Source organism: Marmota flaviventris, chromosome 13, assembly GCF_047511675.1.
Source record: "Marmota flaviventris isolate mMarFla1 chromosome 13, mMarFla1.hap1, whole genome shotgun sequence".
In the NCBI taxonomy this organism is placed as follows: Eukaryota; Metazoa; Chordata; class Mammalia; order Rodentia; family Sciuridae; genus Marmota; species Marmota flaviventris.
The window spans coordinates 78,021,654-78,040,908 of record NC_092510.1 but is presented as its reverse complement, the minus strand read 5'-3'; the positions used below and the strand labels follow the sequence as shown (position 1 = coordinate 78,040,908).

Genomic DNA, 19,255 nt, shown 5'->3' with positions numbered 1-19,255 from the left:
CTCTGGGATGCAGTCCCCACCATGAAGTCATTATTCCTTTTCCTTTAGAGGGCAGCACACTTCTGTAGCTGCGCAGTTTTATCAGCCTATTTTTCACCTAAGGAATTCCATGAGTTTGATAATCTTCTTTCATTTCATCCTGTTTCTGTTCTTGCAGTCCAAGCTGGCAGTATATCTGCTAATTTAACATTTCTAACACTCTCTGGGTTTCCTGGGATCTATGCCATTAGTCAAGCGAATCCTTCCTCCACAAATCTTTCTTGAATAATCTCCTCTCTATTCCTGGGCTTCGGCTATGATGGCTGAAATTTATCCATGAATCACATGCCTAATCCCTTCAACTCTAGTAAAAGACTGTCCAATTAAACCCTTGACCAGAGAAAAAATTTTTTCTTACTAGAGAAAATCTTCCTAAGCATGAATCTAAGTTTTTAAATATTTTATTTGTTCTTTTTAGATATACACAATAGTGGACTGTATTTTGACATATTATAGATACATGGAGTATATTTCCCATTCCTGTGGTTGTGGAGTTACAGTGATCATGTATTCACATATGAAGTTAGGAAAGTTATGTCTGATATATCCTACTGTCCTTCCTATTCCCTTCGTGTTAGCATGCGCATATCAAAGAGAACATTCAGCCTTTGGTTTTTAGGGACTGGCTTATGTTGCTTGCATGATAGATTTCAGTTCCATCTCTTATGGAAAAATGCCATAATTTCATTTTCTTTATAGCTGAGTAATATTCCATTGTGTATATATACCACATTCTTTATCCATTCATTTGTTGAAGGGCACCTAGGTTGGTTCCATAGCTTAGCTATTGTGAACTGAGCTGCTATAAACATTCATATATATATATATATATATTATGCTGATTGTAAGTCCTTTGGGTATATGCCAAGGAGTGGGATAACTGGGTCAAATGGTAGTTCCATTCCAAGCTTTCTGAAGTACCTCCATACTGCTTTCCAGAGTGGTTGTACCAATCTGCAGTTCCACCAGCAATGTATGAGTGTACATTTTTCCCCACTTCCTCCCCAATATTTATTGTTACTTGTACTCTTGATAATTGCCATTCTGACTGAAGTGAGATGAAATCTCAGTGTAGTTTTAATTTGCATTTCTCTAATTGCTAGAAAAGCTGAACATTTTTCCATATATTTGTTGGCTTGATCATATTTCTTCTGTGAAGTACCTGTTCAGTTCCTTTGTCCATTTATTGACTGGGTTATTTCTTTTTACAGTGTTAAGTTTTTTGTTTTTTGGGTTTTTTTGTTTTGTTTTGTTTTTTGTTTTTAGTTTTTTGTATATCCTGGAGATTAATGTTCTATTTAGGTGAAGGTGGCAAAGACTTACCCCCATTCCTTAGGCTCTCTCTTCACATTCTTGATTGTTTCCTTGCTGTGAAGAAGCTTTTTAGTTTGATACCAACCCATTTATTGATTCTTGATTTTACTTTTTACTCTTTAAAAGTTTTGTTGAGGAATTCAGTTCTGAGGCCAACATGGTAGACATCTGGACCTACTTTATCTTCTTCTAGTAGCTGCAGGGTCTCTGATCTAATGCATAAGTCCTTGATACACTCTGAGTTGAGTTTTGTGCAGGGTCAGAGAGAGGGGTTTAGTTTCATTTTGATACACATAGATATCCAGTTTTCCCAGCACCATTTGTTGAAGAGGCTATCTTTTCTCCAAAGCATGTTTATGGAGCCTTTGTCCAGTATAAAATAACTGTATTTACATGGGTTTCTCTTTGTCTTCTATTCTGTACCATTGGTTTTGGTGCCAATACCATGCCAGTTTTATTACTATCACTCTGAGTTATAATTTAAGGTCCGGTACTGTGATGCCTCCTGCTTCACTTTTCTAAGAATTACTTTGGTAACATGAATCTAATTTTGTCATGCAACCTGTATAGGCTGAGAGTATGCCACTGCCCTGGAATGACTTTTTGAATACCATATCAAAATCTCAAGCTACAAAAGCAAAAACAAATAAATAAACAGGATTCTATCAAGTTAAAAAGCTTCTGTGCAACAAAGGAAACAACCAATAAAGTGAAAGGGCAGGGCTAGGGATGTGGCTCAAGCGGTAGCGCACTCGCCTGGCATGCGTGTGGCCCGGGTTCGATCCTCAACACCACATACAAACAAAGATGTTGTGCCCACCGAAAACTAAAAAAATATAAATATTAAAAAAAATTCTCTCTCTCTCTCACTCTCTCTCTCACACTCTCTCTTTAAAATAAATAAATAAATAATAAAGTGAAAGGGCAAACCACAGACTAGGAGAATATTTAAACCTAGTATATGATACATGGTTAATATCCAGAATTTATTAAGAAACCATACAATCTAACAGCAAGAAAATATATAACCAGGTTTAAAAAGGAAGCAAAGGAACTTAATATTTCTCCAAAGGACATAAAAATAGCCAACATTACTAATCATCAATGAAATGCAAATTAAACTACTGTGAGATACCAACTCACACCCATGAGAGTAGCTATTATCAAAAACACAAAACACAAGAAATGCTGATAAAGGTATGAAGAAAATGGAACCTTTCACACTATAGTAGGAATTAAAACTAGTATAACAAAGTATGGAAAACAGCATATAGGTTCCAAAAGATATTAAAACTGAAAACTCCCATACCATAGTGGGGTTTGGGCATTAGGGGACTTTTACATCAGTAAAACAGAAGAAAGTCCAGAAACAGAGCCACAAATATGTGATCACTTGATTATGGGGGATAAAAAAACAAGGGTTAACAAGGCACTAAATGGGCAAAAGGAAAGTCTTCCCAAGAAATGGTGCCAAAACAACTGCATATAGAAGGGAAAAATAAATATCAAATCCTACACAATACTATTTATACAAAAATTAAACTTGAAATAGATCATAGACTTAACTATAAAAGCTAAGAGTAGAAATTTCTTGAAACCATTAGAATAATAACTTTGCAATTCTGGATAGGCAAAGACAACTCAGAATATGAAAGTATTAAAAAATTGATAAATTGATCTGTACCAAAAGTCTACAAACACACATCAAAGAAATGGCATTTTATGTGTAATATGAATTGTAATGCATACTGCTGTCATACATAACAAATTAGAATTAAAAAAAGAAATGGTATTCAGAATATATAAAGAATATAACAAGGGCTGGGATTGTAGTTCAGTGGTAGACCACTAGCCTAGCACTAGTGAGGTACTGGGTTTGATCCTTAACACCACATAAAAATAAATAAATAAAATAAAGGTCCAGAAACAAAAATTAAAAAATATAATAAGACAAACAATCTAATCATAACAGTAGGAAAGGGTATATACAGATACTTCTCAAAACAGACATAAAATGGCCAATAAGCATATGAAAAGATGTTCAACATAGTCCACAGGGAAATACTAACTAAAATCACAATGAGAAATGTACTCACTATAATTTCTAAAAATAAAAAGACTGACAATCCCAAGGCTTGGCAATGATATGGAGCAACTAGAACTCTTAAGACACTTTGGGAAAATGGGCAATGGTTTTTAAAAAGTTAAATGTACACCTACTATACAACTCAGCCATTCCCTAATATGTTTACATAAATAAAATGAGAATGTGTTCACACAATGATTCACATACAAATGTTGAAGGAACTTTTGCTCACAATGGTCGAAACTGGAATCAACCCAAATGTCCATCAACAGATAAAATAAAATGTGATTGCTCCATAAAATAAAATATAGCACAAAAAGGAAGAAACCAGCTCATCCACATGTTGAACCTCAAAATTGCTATGATGAAAGAAAGAAGCTAGATCCAAAAGAATATACAAAATCCATTTACATAAAATTCTAGAAAAAAAAACAGATTTCTGTCTATAATCAAGAATGGAGGGAGAGATGGAATGCAAAGGGACAAAAGGAAATTTGTGGATTAATGGAAATATTCTTGATAGTGATCACTATTCCTTTATTATATATTTCTGTTTAAACTCAACAAAAATTATATTCTTTAAATGGATGCAGTTTACTCAATATAAAGTTTTAGCTTAATTAAAAAATTAAGAAATGCACAATTTAAAAAGGAAAGAAAGAAAAGAAAAACATTCTAAATACCTAGGTAGCAATAAGCAAGTCTTCTAATATCTCTGAGCCTTAGTTTTCTAATCCATGAAGTAGAAATAATACCTGCTTTTTAGGTTTATTGAGAGTATTAGTGATAACATATATGTTTTTAGAAGTGTCTACATAGCACCTGATAGGATAAAGCCTCAGAAAATAGCTTTGGATTCTGTTTTCAGTTCCACTTATTCTAAAACACTGATTTTATACACTATTCTCTAAGGCTTTACTTTGGAATATATTATGTTCAAACTACCTCTTATAAGCTTTAAAGGGTACTTTCCAAGTTGAATATCCTGGGATTTATTGGTTCACTCAAAAATACTACCTCATTCATAATGCTTGTGATCTTTATATTTAATCCATTAATTAGAAAATGAGCTTACAAAAATCAACAGTAAGAGCAGCTTATTATGGCCACTATTCCTAAAGTCTTCTCTTTCTCAACCTGTGTGAATAATAACTCTATTTTCCATTTCATTTTCAGGTGCACCAGGTATATACCTATGACTTATTTATAAGATTTGAGTTGTTGTCTTTAGAAAACATCTAATGATTAGATTCTTTTCTCTAAACAGATGTGACCTACAGTTTGCATTACAAATATACAGTGGTTTTTTTTGCTAATCTTTTTCTTACTTTGATACTTAAACTCACCTGTAATTTTTAAAACCACTCTCAGGATCTTATGATAATGTACTAATTTATTTTCCCATTAATTTTGACATTTTACTACTAGAGCTATGTATAAACTGAAATGTGTGCGATGTCACAATCACTAATGAAAATGCCAAGAGCCTATAATTGATTCATTTCCATCCAGAGAACTCTGCCTCTAAGTAGATCTCTCTTCATAAGTATATACTCTTCCCATAATTCTATGATAATCTGAAGGGTTTTGTTTTGTTTTATTTTGTTTTGTTTTTTAAGGGGATAAATCCTCAGAGAAGTGAATCAATATTTATTTTAAAACTTCATTTGAGAGAGAAAACTTTTAGAAAGAATAAAATTGGGGGGTTTTCTTTCCATTGTCATTACCATTTATTTTTTCAGCTATATTTCATTACACTTGGGAGTTCTAAAAATGTTGTTAAAAAGATCTAAGAACGGGGCTGAGGCTGTGGCTCAGTGGCAAAGTGCTTGCCTCGCATGTGTGAGGCCCTGGGTTCGATCCTCAGAACCACATAAAAGTAAACAAATAACATAAAAATATTGTGTTCAATACTACAACTTAAAAAAAAAAAAAAAGATCTAAGAACAAAATCCAGATCTCAGTAAAATATATACCAACTTACTAGGACATCTTCAGCCATTCATTACCTTCTGGTTTCCAATCTCCTTTTAGTAACTGTTCAAAATTTGTGATAATGATACCACCTGCACCTAAAAATAAAAATTAAAAAATAAACAAGATTATTTAGTAACTTTCTTAAGAATATTTGAGGAGAGCCATAATTCTACCACCTGATTTAAAATCCAAGAGGATTCCCAAACAGAAATCTTGGAAGAAAGAAAAAAATTGCTTTGTAAGCTTAGGATACTGAAACATCTGCAATTCTCCCCTTTCACCAGCACGGCAATTGTCTATTTTACTGCACTTAAGCTTAAATTTGGGGTCTCAAGCACAGAGGTATGGCTAGAGGTTTGTTTCAGACCTAAAAAATAAAATCATATGTTTTACCATTTACTCTCCTGATATAATTAGTTTTAGGTACAGTATACTATAACAAGTTATTAGAGAAATTCATTCAATTCCTACAGAAAGCAACAATAAAAGCAACTGATGCATGAACATGAATCTATAACCAATCATATTTACTATTTCCAGTAATTCAAATTGGAGGAAAAGAACACAGAAAGAGCTACATAATTTCTTAAGTAAACTTGTTTTATTTATGTTAAAATAATTAACATAAATGTCTCTGGTTCATAAATCAAAGATAAAAATGAAATCAAAATCATAAAAATTTTATATAACAGTTAGGCTCAAAATAATGGCTGATGAACTAGTACTAGTGAAAAGTTCTAGTTTTTAAATAATTTTGCTAGCCAACAGAAACAAAGTTTCTACCTCCAAAAAGACTGTTAATAAAAGTATGCCATCGGGGCTGGGATTGTAGTTCAGTGGTAGAACACTTGCCTAGTATGTGTGAGGCCCTGGGTTCGATCCCCAACACCACATAAAATAAATAAACAAAATAAAGCATTGTTTCCATCTATAACTAAAAAAATATTTAAAAAAAAAAAAAAAGTATGCCATCCCCATAATTATGGTACATCAATAAGAGAATACCTATGAACACATATTGTTAATATTACCTTGGGCCCATCCAATAGCTATCATGACTAACCAGCCATTTTTGTAATAGCTATTAGCATGTGTGATTCCACCTATTATTTTCCAAGTTCTGGTCACTTCCTTCATTCCCGCAGCCAGAAGTTGAACAGGTAAGAATGAATAGCCCTGGGAAATAAGGTCCCAAGGGCAAAAAAATATAATATACCTGAAATTAAAATTTAAATATTTTAATATGTGCACAGAATCAGAAGAACAGAAACAAAACTCTATCAGTACTAACAATATGGCATAACACAATAAATGGAATTATCCATGTAAACTTAGAATAGGAATCCAAGAAAAGCACATACTGTATAGGAAGGTCAATCTTTTAAATCACATGTCAAAATGTCATGATCAGCTGGGTGTGGTGACATACACCTGTAATTCCAGCAGCTAGGGAAGCTGAGTCAGGAGGACTGCAAGTTCAAAGCCAGCCTCAGCAAAAAGTGAGGTGCTAAGCAACTCAGTGAGATCCTGTCTCTAAATAAAATACAAAACAGGGCTGGGGGTGTGGCTCAGTGGTTGAGTCACCTGAGTTCAATCCCTGATACCAAAAAAAAAAAAAAAAAAGTCATGACCTTGTGAATACTCCATAAATGGATGAAGTATCTACTGAGTTCCTAATTTGTGCCTATTTTCTGGAAGTATTGAATCAACTAACAAAATTAAGCAAAAGCATAATCACTTTTAGGGGTGAAGACTGCTCTAATTACACAATGTCAAGCAAGGTTGTTAAAGAACACTCTTTCATACAACTGAAAGAATATAAGCCTGGTTTTTAAAATTTAGTTGAACATGCTTAGTTTTAACCAATCATGTTTTAGAAATGAAGAGAAAATAAGTCGTTTTTTTTCTAGTAAAAATTTCTGACATTATTTGAACAGATGCTTAGGACAAGTGAAATTTAAAAAATAATTCACCAGAGGTGAATTGTTCTTAAAATATTAACAACCCTGCTTGCTTTTGAGCTATCACCTATCTTTGTATAGATTTATGTTGTTCACAAAGAGGCACAGGAAAGAAGTTACTGGGGATTGAGTGCAACCCTTTCTCAATTACCAAATGCCCTTTTCTCCAATTCATTTTTCTAGAGTATAAAGACATTGTATATGTTTTAATAAAATAAAATTATACATTAGAATTAGAAAAAATTAGTTTTCACTTTAACAGAAATTAAATTCAAAGGTAAAATACTGAAAGGAATAACAAAAACAATAGTACAAATGACCCCATTTCTCAATCCCTTCACTAAGTCTATCTTTAACATGAGTTAAAAACTTATGCTATTACAAGAGTAATCTTGGACTTTTCATATTCAAGATTTTATAATTATTTCTATTTCTGAATTAGTAAGTCCTTAATCAGATATTCCTAAATATGTGAATACCTACAATAAGCTAACACATTAAACAAAAAAAAAAAAAAAAAAAAAACACTCTCCTTGAGTGCTAAATAGCCACAGAGCAAAAGATCATTTATTTTGTTCAGAAGACTTATAAATAAACATATCAGAAACACTGAATCTCTAAAACAACTATTCCTACTCTGTAACATAAATTAGATTTTTTTAAATTCCTTTAATGAATCACTCAACTAACACTCATTAAGTAATCACATGTCCCTCCTTATAACATCTCAGATACATTTAACTTCTAAAAGTGCCTAAAGAAAACATAACAGAAAAAAGAGAAAAATGAATGACAATAATGGATTTCTCACACATTTTTAAGTCTCATGGATTAAACTGATAAAGAAAGAAAAATGACCAAGGATAGAAATTAGTCCAAAAACAAGATACAAATAAAATCCTACACCACCAACAAATGAAAGCTAAACCACTTAAAGTAAGAAAAATGGGAGTAAAATTTCCCAAGGTTAGTCACTGAGAATTCTGTACTATCAATTCCATTCCTCTACAAAGATATTATCACTTAACTAAACCAAAACAGAACACTAAATAAATATAATTAATGTTGGTTCAATACAATAGTTTCCTCTTGTTCTTATTACTCTAATAAATTATTTTATATATGTGCTTTGAAAAAAGACTTACCCAATGACAGCTTGTCTAAATGTAATTTTAGCTATGCAACTGTATAATATGCAACATACAATAAGTTACACTTGGGAATTTAAGTTCAAGGTAAAAAAAAAAACCCTGGGGAATAAAAATCAATATGTAGGAAAATTATAAAATATTTGCTTCCTCAGAAGCAGATTTTCAAAAAGAAAACTCCATCTATAGGCTGGTGTTATGGCTCAGCGGTAGAGCACTTGCCTAGCACGTGGGAGGCACTAGGTTCGATCCTCAGCACTACATAAAACTAAATAAATAAAATAAAGGTATTGTGTTCCAACTACAACTAAAAAAAAAATTTAAAAAAAGAAAAATCTTTCTAACCGATAATTATGACATAACCAAGTTATTGTTTCTGTATGCCAGTAGATGGTGCTAATCTCCAGATGTGTGCACTATGATACTAAAGATGACCTTACTTGCTAGAATTTACACTCCAAACATCATTTTAATTTTCAAATTAAAATTAAATGAAGTAGTTGGGCACAGTGGCACATGCCTGTAATCTCAGTGACTCAGGAGGCTGAGGCAGGAGGATCGCAAGTTTGAGGTCAGCCTCAGCAACTTAGTGAGCCCCTAAGCAATTTATATAGATGTGGTCTCAAATTAAAAATAAGAAGGGCTGGGGATGTGACTCAGTGGTTCGATACCGAATACCAAAAATAAAGAAAGAAATAAGAAAAATTAAATGAAGCAAAGACTATATATTTATTCTAAATATTAAAACTTTAAAGGAGAAAATAGTAACACATACTATATGTCTTTAAATCAGAACCTTTTTTATATGTAAAGGTCTATGAGGACAAAGAAAAGATTCCTATTTGCAGAATAGGATGCAATATTGTCAGGTGTGGTGGCACACTCCTATAATCCCATCTACTTTGGAGACTGCAACAGGAGGATTGAAAGTTCAAGACCAGCCTCAGAAACCTGGCAAGACCTTCTCAAAATTTTAAAGGGAGGAAGGGGCTCAGTGGTAGAGTGCCCTGGGTTCAATCCCCAGTACTTGGGGGAAAAAAAAAAAAAAAAGGAATACATTGCATGAACAAAGCACAAAGAACTAGATAGATACCCTAGGTTCCAATCACTTAGTATCTGCAATCCCTTGGGTAAGTTATTAACTCTGCATGCCTTATGCCTCATGCCTCAGTTATATGATCTGTGAAGAGTGAAACAATACTTACCTCACAAGATTCATGTGAGGTTTAAATGAGATAGTAAATATAAAGCACTAAGAAGAGTGTCTAGGACATAATAAATGATATATAAATTACTATCATTACTGTGGTTTTGTAATGCACAACAAAACAACTGGAACCAATAAAATGCTCATCAACAATAAAATAAATATAGATATCAATATAATGGATTAAACAGCAATGGGAAGGAATGCACTATGGCTACACACAAAAACATACAGATGAATCTTAGTAATATAATATCAAGTGAAAAATTAATGCCCAGGAAACTAGTCAGTATGATATTCCATTTTAAAATGGGTTCAGGTGCTAGGGGCTTATATAGCTCAATGCTATAGTGTGTGCTTAGCATGTTATAATGCCCTGGGTTCAATCCCAGAACCACAAAAAATAAATTAATTAAAATAGTGCCTCAAATAACCCAAATTTTCATCAACTAATTAAAAGGATTTTTAAAATGTGAAAAAAAAAAATAGGGCCTCAAACAAACAAAACTAAAAATACTATTCCACCATGCGTCCAGCGCACTGGTTTCATTAATGAGGTTCTTGGCATAAAAGTTAACTAGTGAGATCGAAATAAACACACAGACTCAGTTACCTTTTTCTATGACCAGGTCCCAGACGGCTCTCCCTCTGGTTCATACCTCGAACCACCCGGTAGGGCAGCAAGGATTACTCAGGGCTAGCAGAAGAGAGAGAGAGGGAGCACGCCAGGGAGTAGCCTTTTATTGGGGAACAAGAAATTCAAGGGAGAATTCCATCCAATGAAGGTCTGGGTCAGTGACTGGTCCCCGGGGTCAGTGGTCAGTCACACCCTCACACGGACAGGCTCTCGCACCAGGAGAGGGCCGGGAAAGCTCCGACACAGTTTAGCCAGAGCGCCTCAGACCCAAACCGGGAGTTGCCCAGTCACGTGTGAGAATGGCTCCCCACATACTATTATTTATTCACCAATATAATATAAATTTTTCTAAAAGGTAAGATAAATACAACCATTAGGGTAGAGGTTATCTGTGAAAAATTAGAAGACAGGACAGAGGAAGAAAATGTATAAATGTATAAAAATTACTGGTAGAGTCCAGTTCTTAGGTTGGGTGCAATGCAGTGAGAATGTAAATTAATATAATGGTTTTGGGAAATGATCTGGCATCATATAATACAGTTTAAGAATCATTTTCCCTATAATTGAATATTACTCTTAAGCATATGCGAAGAGAAAATCTTACATATGTACACCAGTAAATATGTATGAATTTTCTTAGAAATACTGTTTATGATAGGAAAAAAGTAGAAACAACTGTCAGTAGAGAAAAGGAAAGATTATGACGTGATAATTCTGTTATGCTATACAACAGTGAAAATTGATAAATTACAACCACACACAATAAAAATGAATTTCAGGAATAGAGGTTGAACAAAAAACAGCAAGTTACAGAAAAACATATATGATTCCATTTATAAAATTTCAAAAATTATATTGTTTTGAGATATAAACATTGCTAAAGCTACATAGAAAAGCAAATGAATAATAAGCACAAAACTATGATGATTCCCTCTGAGGAAGGAAAAAGGGGGACTAGAGAAGATACTGGGGACATCAAAACTAATAGAAGGATTCTGGGAAGATGGTAGTGATTGAATATATCTTAATTTACTCAAATCCCACAGAAAAACACAGAGCAACGAGACAGCCAACACTAAAATCCTATATACAATACTAATAAGAAAACCTCTCAGACCCCAAAAGCAAGTGGGAAGAGACAAATCACCAACACTCAGAGAGACCAACAGGAAAAAGATACAAGCTCACAAACAAAATAACACTAAAGGGAGCAAATGGGCACTCACCAGAAAGTACATGTAGGCCAATTTGAAGAAAAACTAGAGGGTTTCTGTCTGTGTGCTCGCCTGCACATTTGTTTTAGTAACTAGAGATTAACCTAGGGTCTTGTGCATGCTAAGTAAGGTTTCTACCACTGAACTACATCCTCATCCCTTTTTATTTTGAGACAGAATCTTACTAAATTGCCCAGGCTGGCCTAGAACTGGTAATCCTCCTGCTGCTTCAACCTCCACATAGCTAGGATTGCAAGGGTGAACTAACATATATGGCAGCTTAAACATCAGATAGGACAAGGGGTCCATGATAGAAGATGGGAAAAGGTTTAAACAATTTAGTCTGTATGAGCTTTCAAAACTGATCCACCAGGATGATCTTCTAGAACAGGCCCCATATTGAAAACAAACTGCTGGAATAAAATCAAAACAGAGCAGGATAGAAAAATAAAAGAAAGAGAAAAGTCCAGACCAAAATGGGGAAGGAGAAAAGACCCAAGAAATCTCAGGGAACATGTACCATCATCTTTTGAATGCTACATTAAAAACAACAAATAGAAGCTCTGTGAAGTCAGAAAATTCTACCTAATTCTGAAAGCCTAAAGGAAACCAAATTCATATAAATATTACTAACAGAAAATTATTAAGGTCAAATCTCATATAAACTTATTACAATAAAAAAATAAATAAAGTAAGCCCAGTGGTAAAGCACTCTCCTAGCACGTGAGACACTGGGTTTGATCCTTAGCACCACATAAAAAATAAATAAATAAAATAAAGGTATTGTGGTTCAACTACAACTAAAAAAAAAAAAAAAACACTCAGGATGTTTCTGCAAATCAGATTAGAACTGTAGCTCATTATTTCAAAAAAAGAAAAAGCTGAAGACATTAAGAAAGTGATATAAGACATAAAAAGCACAGCAAACATCAGAATTAGAAAAAAAACTAAAAACTAAGGATTATGAATAAAAATAAAAAACAAAGGTAATTTCAGATATGAAGACTAAACAAGAAAACAAAAAGAGAAATAAACACAACAGACAGTGCATCCAAAGAAACAGAAGAGGAAAAGGTAAAAATATTTTAACTTAAAAAGACAGATAAAGGGCTGGAGTTGTGGCTCAGTGGTAGAGCACTTGCCTCACATGTGTGAGACACTGGGTTCATTTCTCAGCACCACATATAAATAAACAAATAAAATAAAGTCCATCAACAACTAAAAATGTATATATTTTTTTAAAAAAGATTCATTGAAGAAAGGCAAAGAAGAGCCAATCTGCCGGTAATAATAGTAGTTCCTAAAGAAAAACAAGTCCAAGGAATCATACAAATACTCAATTTTTCCAAATAAGAAAACATTTATATGTACTAAAAAGAACATCCCACATACTTGAAGATACTGCCCCAAAATGACCAATCAAAACATGTTTTATTTAAATTATTAAACTCTAATGAAAACAAAATTCAGGAAAAAAAAGAGAGAGAGCGAAAGAGAAAGCACATGACTTTATAAGGGCAAGAAAATTAAAAGACCATTAGACTTTTTCACAGCAATGCTTTAAGTCAGGGGGGAAAAATGAAATAGTACATTTAATATATTAATTATACATGTGTCAATGATTTTATATTCAATAAAATAGGCTTTAGATAAGGCAAAGACGAGGGAAGGGAGGGGAGGGGAGGGGAAAGGGGGTTAGGACAGATGGTAGAATGAGATGGATATCATTTACCCCAGGTACATGTATGAAGACACAAATGGTGTGACTCTACTTTGTGTACAGAGACATGAAAAACTGTGCTCTATATGTATACTATGAATTGAAATGCATTCTGCTATCATATATAACAAATTAGAATAAATAAATAATTTTTTTAAAATAAGTAAATAAAAAACTTGGCTTTTGAGTTAAAAGACACAAATAAACATCCTTATGTGAAAACTCTGGGACTACTATTCCTGATGAAATTTACTATAGCATAAGCTTCAGACAACCAAAATAAACAGATATAAGTCATAAGAACTAGTATTAAGTGTTAAAGTTAGCTGAAAAATAAGACTGAATGAAAACTTAAAAAGGGTAAGTATAGTATAAAATGGCTATAATATTATTAGAATGCAGAACGGTGCATTTGTATTAAACATAAGAGTTAAACATAAGAGAGTTAAACATAAAAAGCAATTTTCATAACTGAGAAGGCAAAGAGGGCAGGGCGCAGTGGCGCAGGCCTGCAATCTCAACACCTCAGGTAGCTGAGACAGGAGGATACCCACAACAACTGCGAGGCACTAAGCAACTCAGTAAGACACTGATTTTATTTTATTTTTTAAAATATTTATTTTTTAGTTTTCGGCGGATACAACATCTTTGTTTGTATGTGGTGCTGAGGATCGAACCCGGATCGCACGCATGCCAGGCGAGCGCGCTACCGCTTGAGCCACATCCCCAGCCCCCAAGACACTGATTTTAAATAAAATGCAAAATAGGGCTAAGGATGTGCCTCAATGGTTGAGTGTTCTGAGTTCAATCCTGGTACCCACACCCGCCCCCCCAAAAAAAAACAAAAGAAAGAAAGCAAAGATAGAGCCTACAGACTGGGAGAAAATCTTTGCCAACTACTCCTCTGAGAGAGGGTTAATCTCTAAAATATATAAAGAACACAAAAAAATGAAATAAAATAAAATAACCCAATCATTAAATGGACAAAAGAACAAAACGAAACACAAATGGCCAAAATATATATATATATGAAAAAAACGTTCAACATCTCTAGCAATCAGGGAAATGCAAACCACAAATACTACCAGTCAGAATAGCAATTATCAAGAATATGAATAATAATAAATGCTGGCAAGGATGTAGGCAAAGGGTACACTCAAATATTGTTGTTGGTACTGCAAATTAGTACAACTACTTTCAAAAGCAGATTCCATTCTAGAAATGGAATCACCATATAACCCAGCTATCCCACTCCTTGGTATTTATCCAAGAATTAAAATCAACATACTATAATGAAACAGCCAATACAATGTTAGTAGCAGCACAATTCACGATAGCCAAATTATGGAATCAACCCAGATACCTGTCAATATATAAATAGATCAAGAAAATGTGGTATACACACACAATGGAGTTTTACTCAGCCATAAATCAGAATGAAATGTGACATTTGCCAGTAAATGGATAGAAATGGAGAAAATCATACATAGTGAAATAAGTCAGACTCAGAAAATCAAGGGTTGAATGTTTTCTCTTGTATGTGGAAGCTAAAGCAAAATAAGGGGGAAAAGGCAGTGGGGGAGGGGATTGGATATCATAAAGATATAGGGATGATCAGTGGATTAAAAGTAGGAAAATGAGAGGGAGAGAGAAAAGGAAGCATAAGGGAAAGAAATATGGAATGAATCTAACAAAACCATAATATATACATATATAAATGTACCAAACGGTATATCTCCTCTATGTATATGTAGAAAGTACCAGTCAAAAATAAATAAATAAAAGAGTGAGAAGAGAGAAAAAAAAAAGAAGGAGGAAATTAAGGAGGGGGGAATGGGGATTGAAATCAAATTCTTTGTATGTCAAAAGGAACCCAAATATTATATATAAATATAAAGCTCTAATAAAAAAAAGTTTCCAGTAACCAAATTGGTGACAGTCTTACTATACTCTAAAACTATCATGTGCATAATACAGAATAAAATGAGGGCTGGGGTTCTAGCTCAGTGTTAGAGTGTTTGCCTAGGATGGGTGAGGCCCTGGATTCGATCCTCAGCACCACACAAAAACAAATAAACAACAGAATAAATAAGCAATGTCAAAATAGTTTAATTCTATCATGTCCTATTCTTTTAAAAATCAAAATCCTTAATATCAAAGAAAGAAGATATGTATGTAATAGAGATAAGATAAATAAAAATTGTATAGTTTTGAATTTGGATCAGAAATATCAATATGAACTCATAAGTTATTTTGTCTTTATTTTTCTTATCTGTTCACTGTAGTGGCCTAGAACCAATGATGAACTCAGTAACAATGATGATCGCTAATGCTCAGATTATGGTTTTGAAATGCCATTTCTCATTAAAAAGATACTGGAGGTTCTTAAAGAAATTCCAGAAGAAAAGTGCAAGATGAATTTTATAACACCAAAAGGCAAGGAAGCTAATCCGAAGTCTCAGGAGCCAATTTAAAGAGGCTCCCACTGGCCAAAGAATTAAAACAAAAATTAAAATTAAAACTCATGAAATATGCTTGAATCATGAGTTCATAATTATTGTTTTTTTAAACTGGTCATCTTTGGAGGATGACAGAGGATAGGTTAATTATACTGAAAACTAGTAAAGGAAAAGAAAAAAGTATTTATCCTGCCTTTCTTATATGAACTATACAACTGCTTTACCAAATAGTAGATGGTAAGTCAGAAGTATCTGTTTAGAATAATATTCTAACTGATGAATAAAAAGAAAAGAGGGCTGGGGATGTAGTTCGGTGGCAGAGTGCTCGCCTCACATGTGGAAAGCACTGAGTTCAATCTTCAGCACCACATAAAAAATAAAACAAAGGTATTGTGTTCATCTACAAGTTAAAAAATATTTTAAAAAATAAAAAGAAGGGGGCTGTGGTTCTGGCTCAGCAGTAGAGCACTCGCCTAGTATGTGTGCAGTGTGGGTTCGATCCTCAGCACAACATTTAAATAAAAAAATAAAATAAAGGTATTGTGTACAACTACAAAAAAAATTTTTAAATAAATAAAAAGAAAAGATAAAATTAGATCATTGCCATTTTACAATTCCCAATTTACTGTTATAGGCATTAAGTGTAAAACACTGTAAATATCACAAAAGAGATCAAATCAGACAATCTGAACCTATAAATAACTAAACTATAATATATCAAGGAATGAACAGTGGTGATAAAATTATAAAAATATGAAACGTGATTCCCATAGAAGTAAGGATGTGTTATTATAATGGTTATTTAAGGTGGGAAAGAGGTTGTGATTGGAATAAAACACACAGAAAGAACTTCTATGATTAGTGACAAAGCACAATCTCTTGACTGGGGTAGGGGTTACAAGGGTATACACTATAATAATTTACTATGTCAATGCATCTTTGTGGCTTTCTGAATGTTCACTTCATATAAAAAAATTTAAGTGGCAATTTTTTTCTTAATTAAATAATGGATACACAAGATTTATTACATCATAATTGTTTCTATTTTACATATACTTTAGAAATATTTTTCTACCTATTCTGTATTAGCTGAAAAGACTAATAAAGATTGTTTAGAGAAAAAACTCTATAAAGACCATAATCTAAATGCCTGAGTTGAAATTCAGACTTTATACCAACTCTTTAAGCCTCAACTTCCTCTTACATAAAATGGGAATAATAAAAGATCTGAGGTTAATGAATATGTTATTAATTCATTATAAAAATGCATTTCTCATTTTCCATTTCTAACATATGTCTTAGTTTAAGCCAAGAAATCATACATTTATAGACATGCAATTTCACTTCATTTAAGAGATCAATTAATCAAGATCTGTAATTCCTTGGTACTCAATTTCAGAAATTGCTCATGACAGTACATAGCAATCTACTCCTTTAGCAATGTATTTACTGAAAGCAGAATATTACTTGGTACACAGTTAACAAAACAAAGTTCTTGGTCTAATAAGCTGTTTGTTATTCTAGTGGAATTACAGCAACATAAAAAGTCAACGGTTAATATGTCAAGCAGTAATAACTCTAGGAAGAAAAATAGAGAAGGATGGTGAAAGACCTCTCTAATAAACTATGAGTCTTCTGGGAAAATAACATTACAGGGAGAAGAAAGCAAGTTCAAAGGCACTAAGGAAGAAAAATATCTTATATGTTCAAGAATTAGTGAACAAGAGTTACAGTGGTAAGACATTACATTAAAGAGTAGAAGAAAGGTTTTGTAGGGATTTATAGGTTATGGTAAGAGCTTAGAATTTTGTTCTTCATAAGGTAAGAAACTCTAGCATAAGGGTAACATGTTCCAATTTATTTTAAAACAATTCATTTCATCTGTTGCATGAAGAACAGACTCAAGAGATAATGAATAGGGCTGGGGATGTGGCTCAAGCAGTAACATGACTGCCTGGCATGCGCGAGGCACTGGGTTCGATCCTCAGCACCACATAAAAATAAAAATAAAGACGTTGTGTCCACCGAAAACTAAAAAATAAATTTAAAAAAAAAAGAGAGATAATGAATAGAGCAGCAAGACCCCTTAAGAAGCTACTTCAACTATCCAGGCAAGAAGTATTGGTGATTAGTACAACAGAAATAGAAGTATAAGTGATGGTGAGTGTCAGATTCTGGATATCTTACTTTTTATATAATTTCAACATCTACACACATAAAAAGAATTTTTCTAAAATGCTAATATCATTTTAAAATATCATTGTAGAAATAAAATCCTTGAAAAGTTTTTTAAAACAAAAAGCAAATGGAAAAGACTATATTTAGGAGATTGTTAACAAATTTATGAGAGGACTGGGGATGTAGTTCAGCAGCAGAGAGCCTGCCTAGCATGAGTGAGGTCTTGGTTCCATCACAGCTTCATGAAAGAGAGAGAGAGAGAGAGAAAGAGAGAGAGAGAGAGAGAGAGAGAGAGAGAGAGAGAGAGAGCGCCTATCAAGTTTGAAGGTTCTGAAGTCAAATTTTTTAATTTGATTCTAACTCAGTCACTTACTAGATACGAAAGTTATAGCAACATTTCTTTATTTCAGTTTTCTCAGTTGTCAAATGGGCATAAGAATAAAAACTAACTCAGGGGACTCCTATAATATAATATGAAAATGAATATAAAGAATTTAGTTGACATATAGTAACAAGTCAGTATTCAAAACTATCAAGTGTATTATTATACCCTTTCAAGTTTCTCCTGCCACAAGTTCCCTCATTTTACTTTTTATTATTGCTACTATTATTTATAATATCTCCTTCAGAACTAGTAAAACAATCATTTACAAATTATCATAATAAAAATGAAATCTTAAGTGTTCCTAACATCTTATATATTTAACCTGATGTGGTTTTTAATAGAAGCACAGTTTTGGCTTTCAACAGAACAAACTTCACTGATTTGTAGTATACCTATTTTTTAACTTAATGGATCAATTCTCTAAAGCATACCTGAATTTGGAGTTACAAGAAGCCAAAGCAATTCCTAGCAACATTTTACTTCATTTCACAACTAAAAAATTAATGTTAAAGATCTCATAAGGTTCTAAATAACCCAACAAAAAGTATGACAAAGGACAATTATATATTGAGTCATTTGAATCTTTTTTGTTTGGATACATTCATGACATTTATTGACTTTTATTGTATTCTAATTCTGTGTGTAGTAATTCTGGATGTATAAGTTGAGCTCATAAGATGAAACTGTTTGGGGCCAAATATTTAATCCTCTTTCATGTCTGAAAAGCTAAATGCATAAGACTATGGTGGTAATAATTGCCTCTAGGAAAAAATAAGGGGAGGGGCTGGGATTGTGACTCAGTGACAGAGCGCTTGACTCGCATGTGGGAGGCACTGGGTTCGATCCTCAGCACCACATAAAAATAAATAAAAGTACTGTGTCCATCGAAAACTAAAAAAAATATATATAAAAAAAGAAAAGAAAAGAAAA

General features: G+C 33.1%; 1 protein-coding gene across 1 annotated transcript in view; it reads right to left on the bottom strand.

The window, feature by feature from the left end:
* Tmem38b (transmembrane protein 38B) overlaps positions 1-19,255 on the bottom strand; it is a 60,371-nt gene that overhangs the window by 23,158 nt on the left and 17,958 nt on the right. Inside the window, exons 3-4 of the mRNA XM_027943010.3 lie at positions 6,448-6,632; positions 5,424-5,511 (exon numbers count right to left, since the gene is read on the bottom strand). Of these exons, the coding sequence (XP_027798811.2) occupies positions 5,424-5,511; positions 6,448-6,632 (273 nt within the window). The remainder of the gene's footprint in view (positions 1-5,423; positions 5,512-6,447; positions 6,633-19,255) is intronic.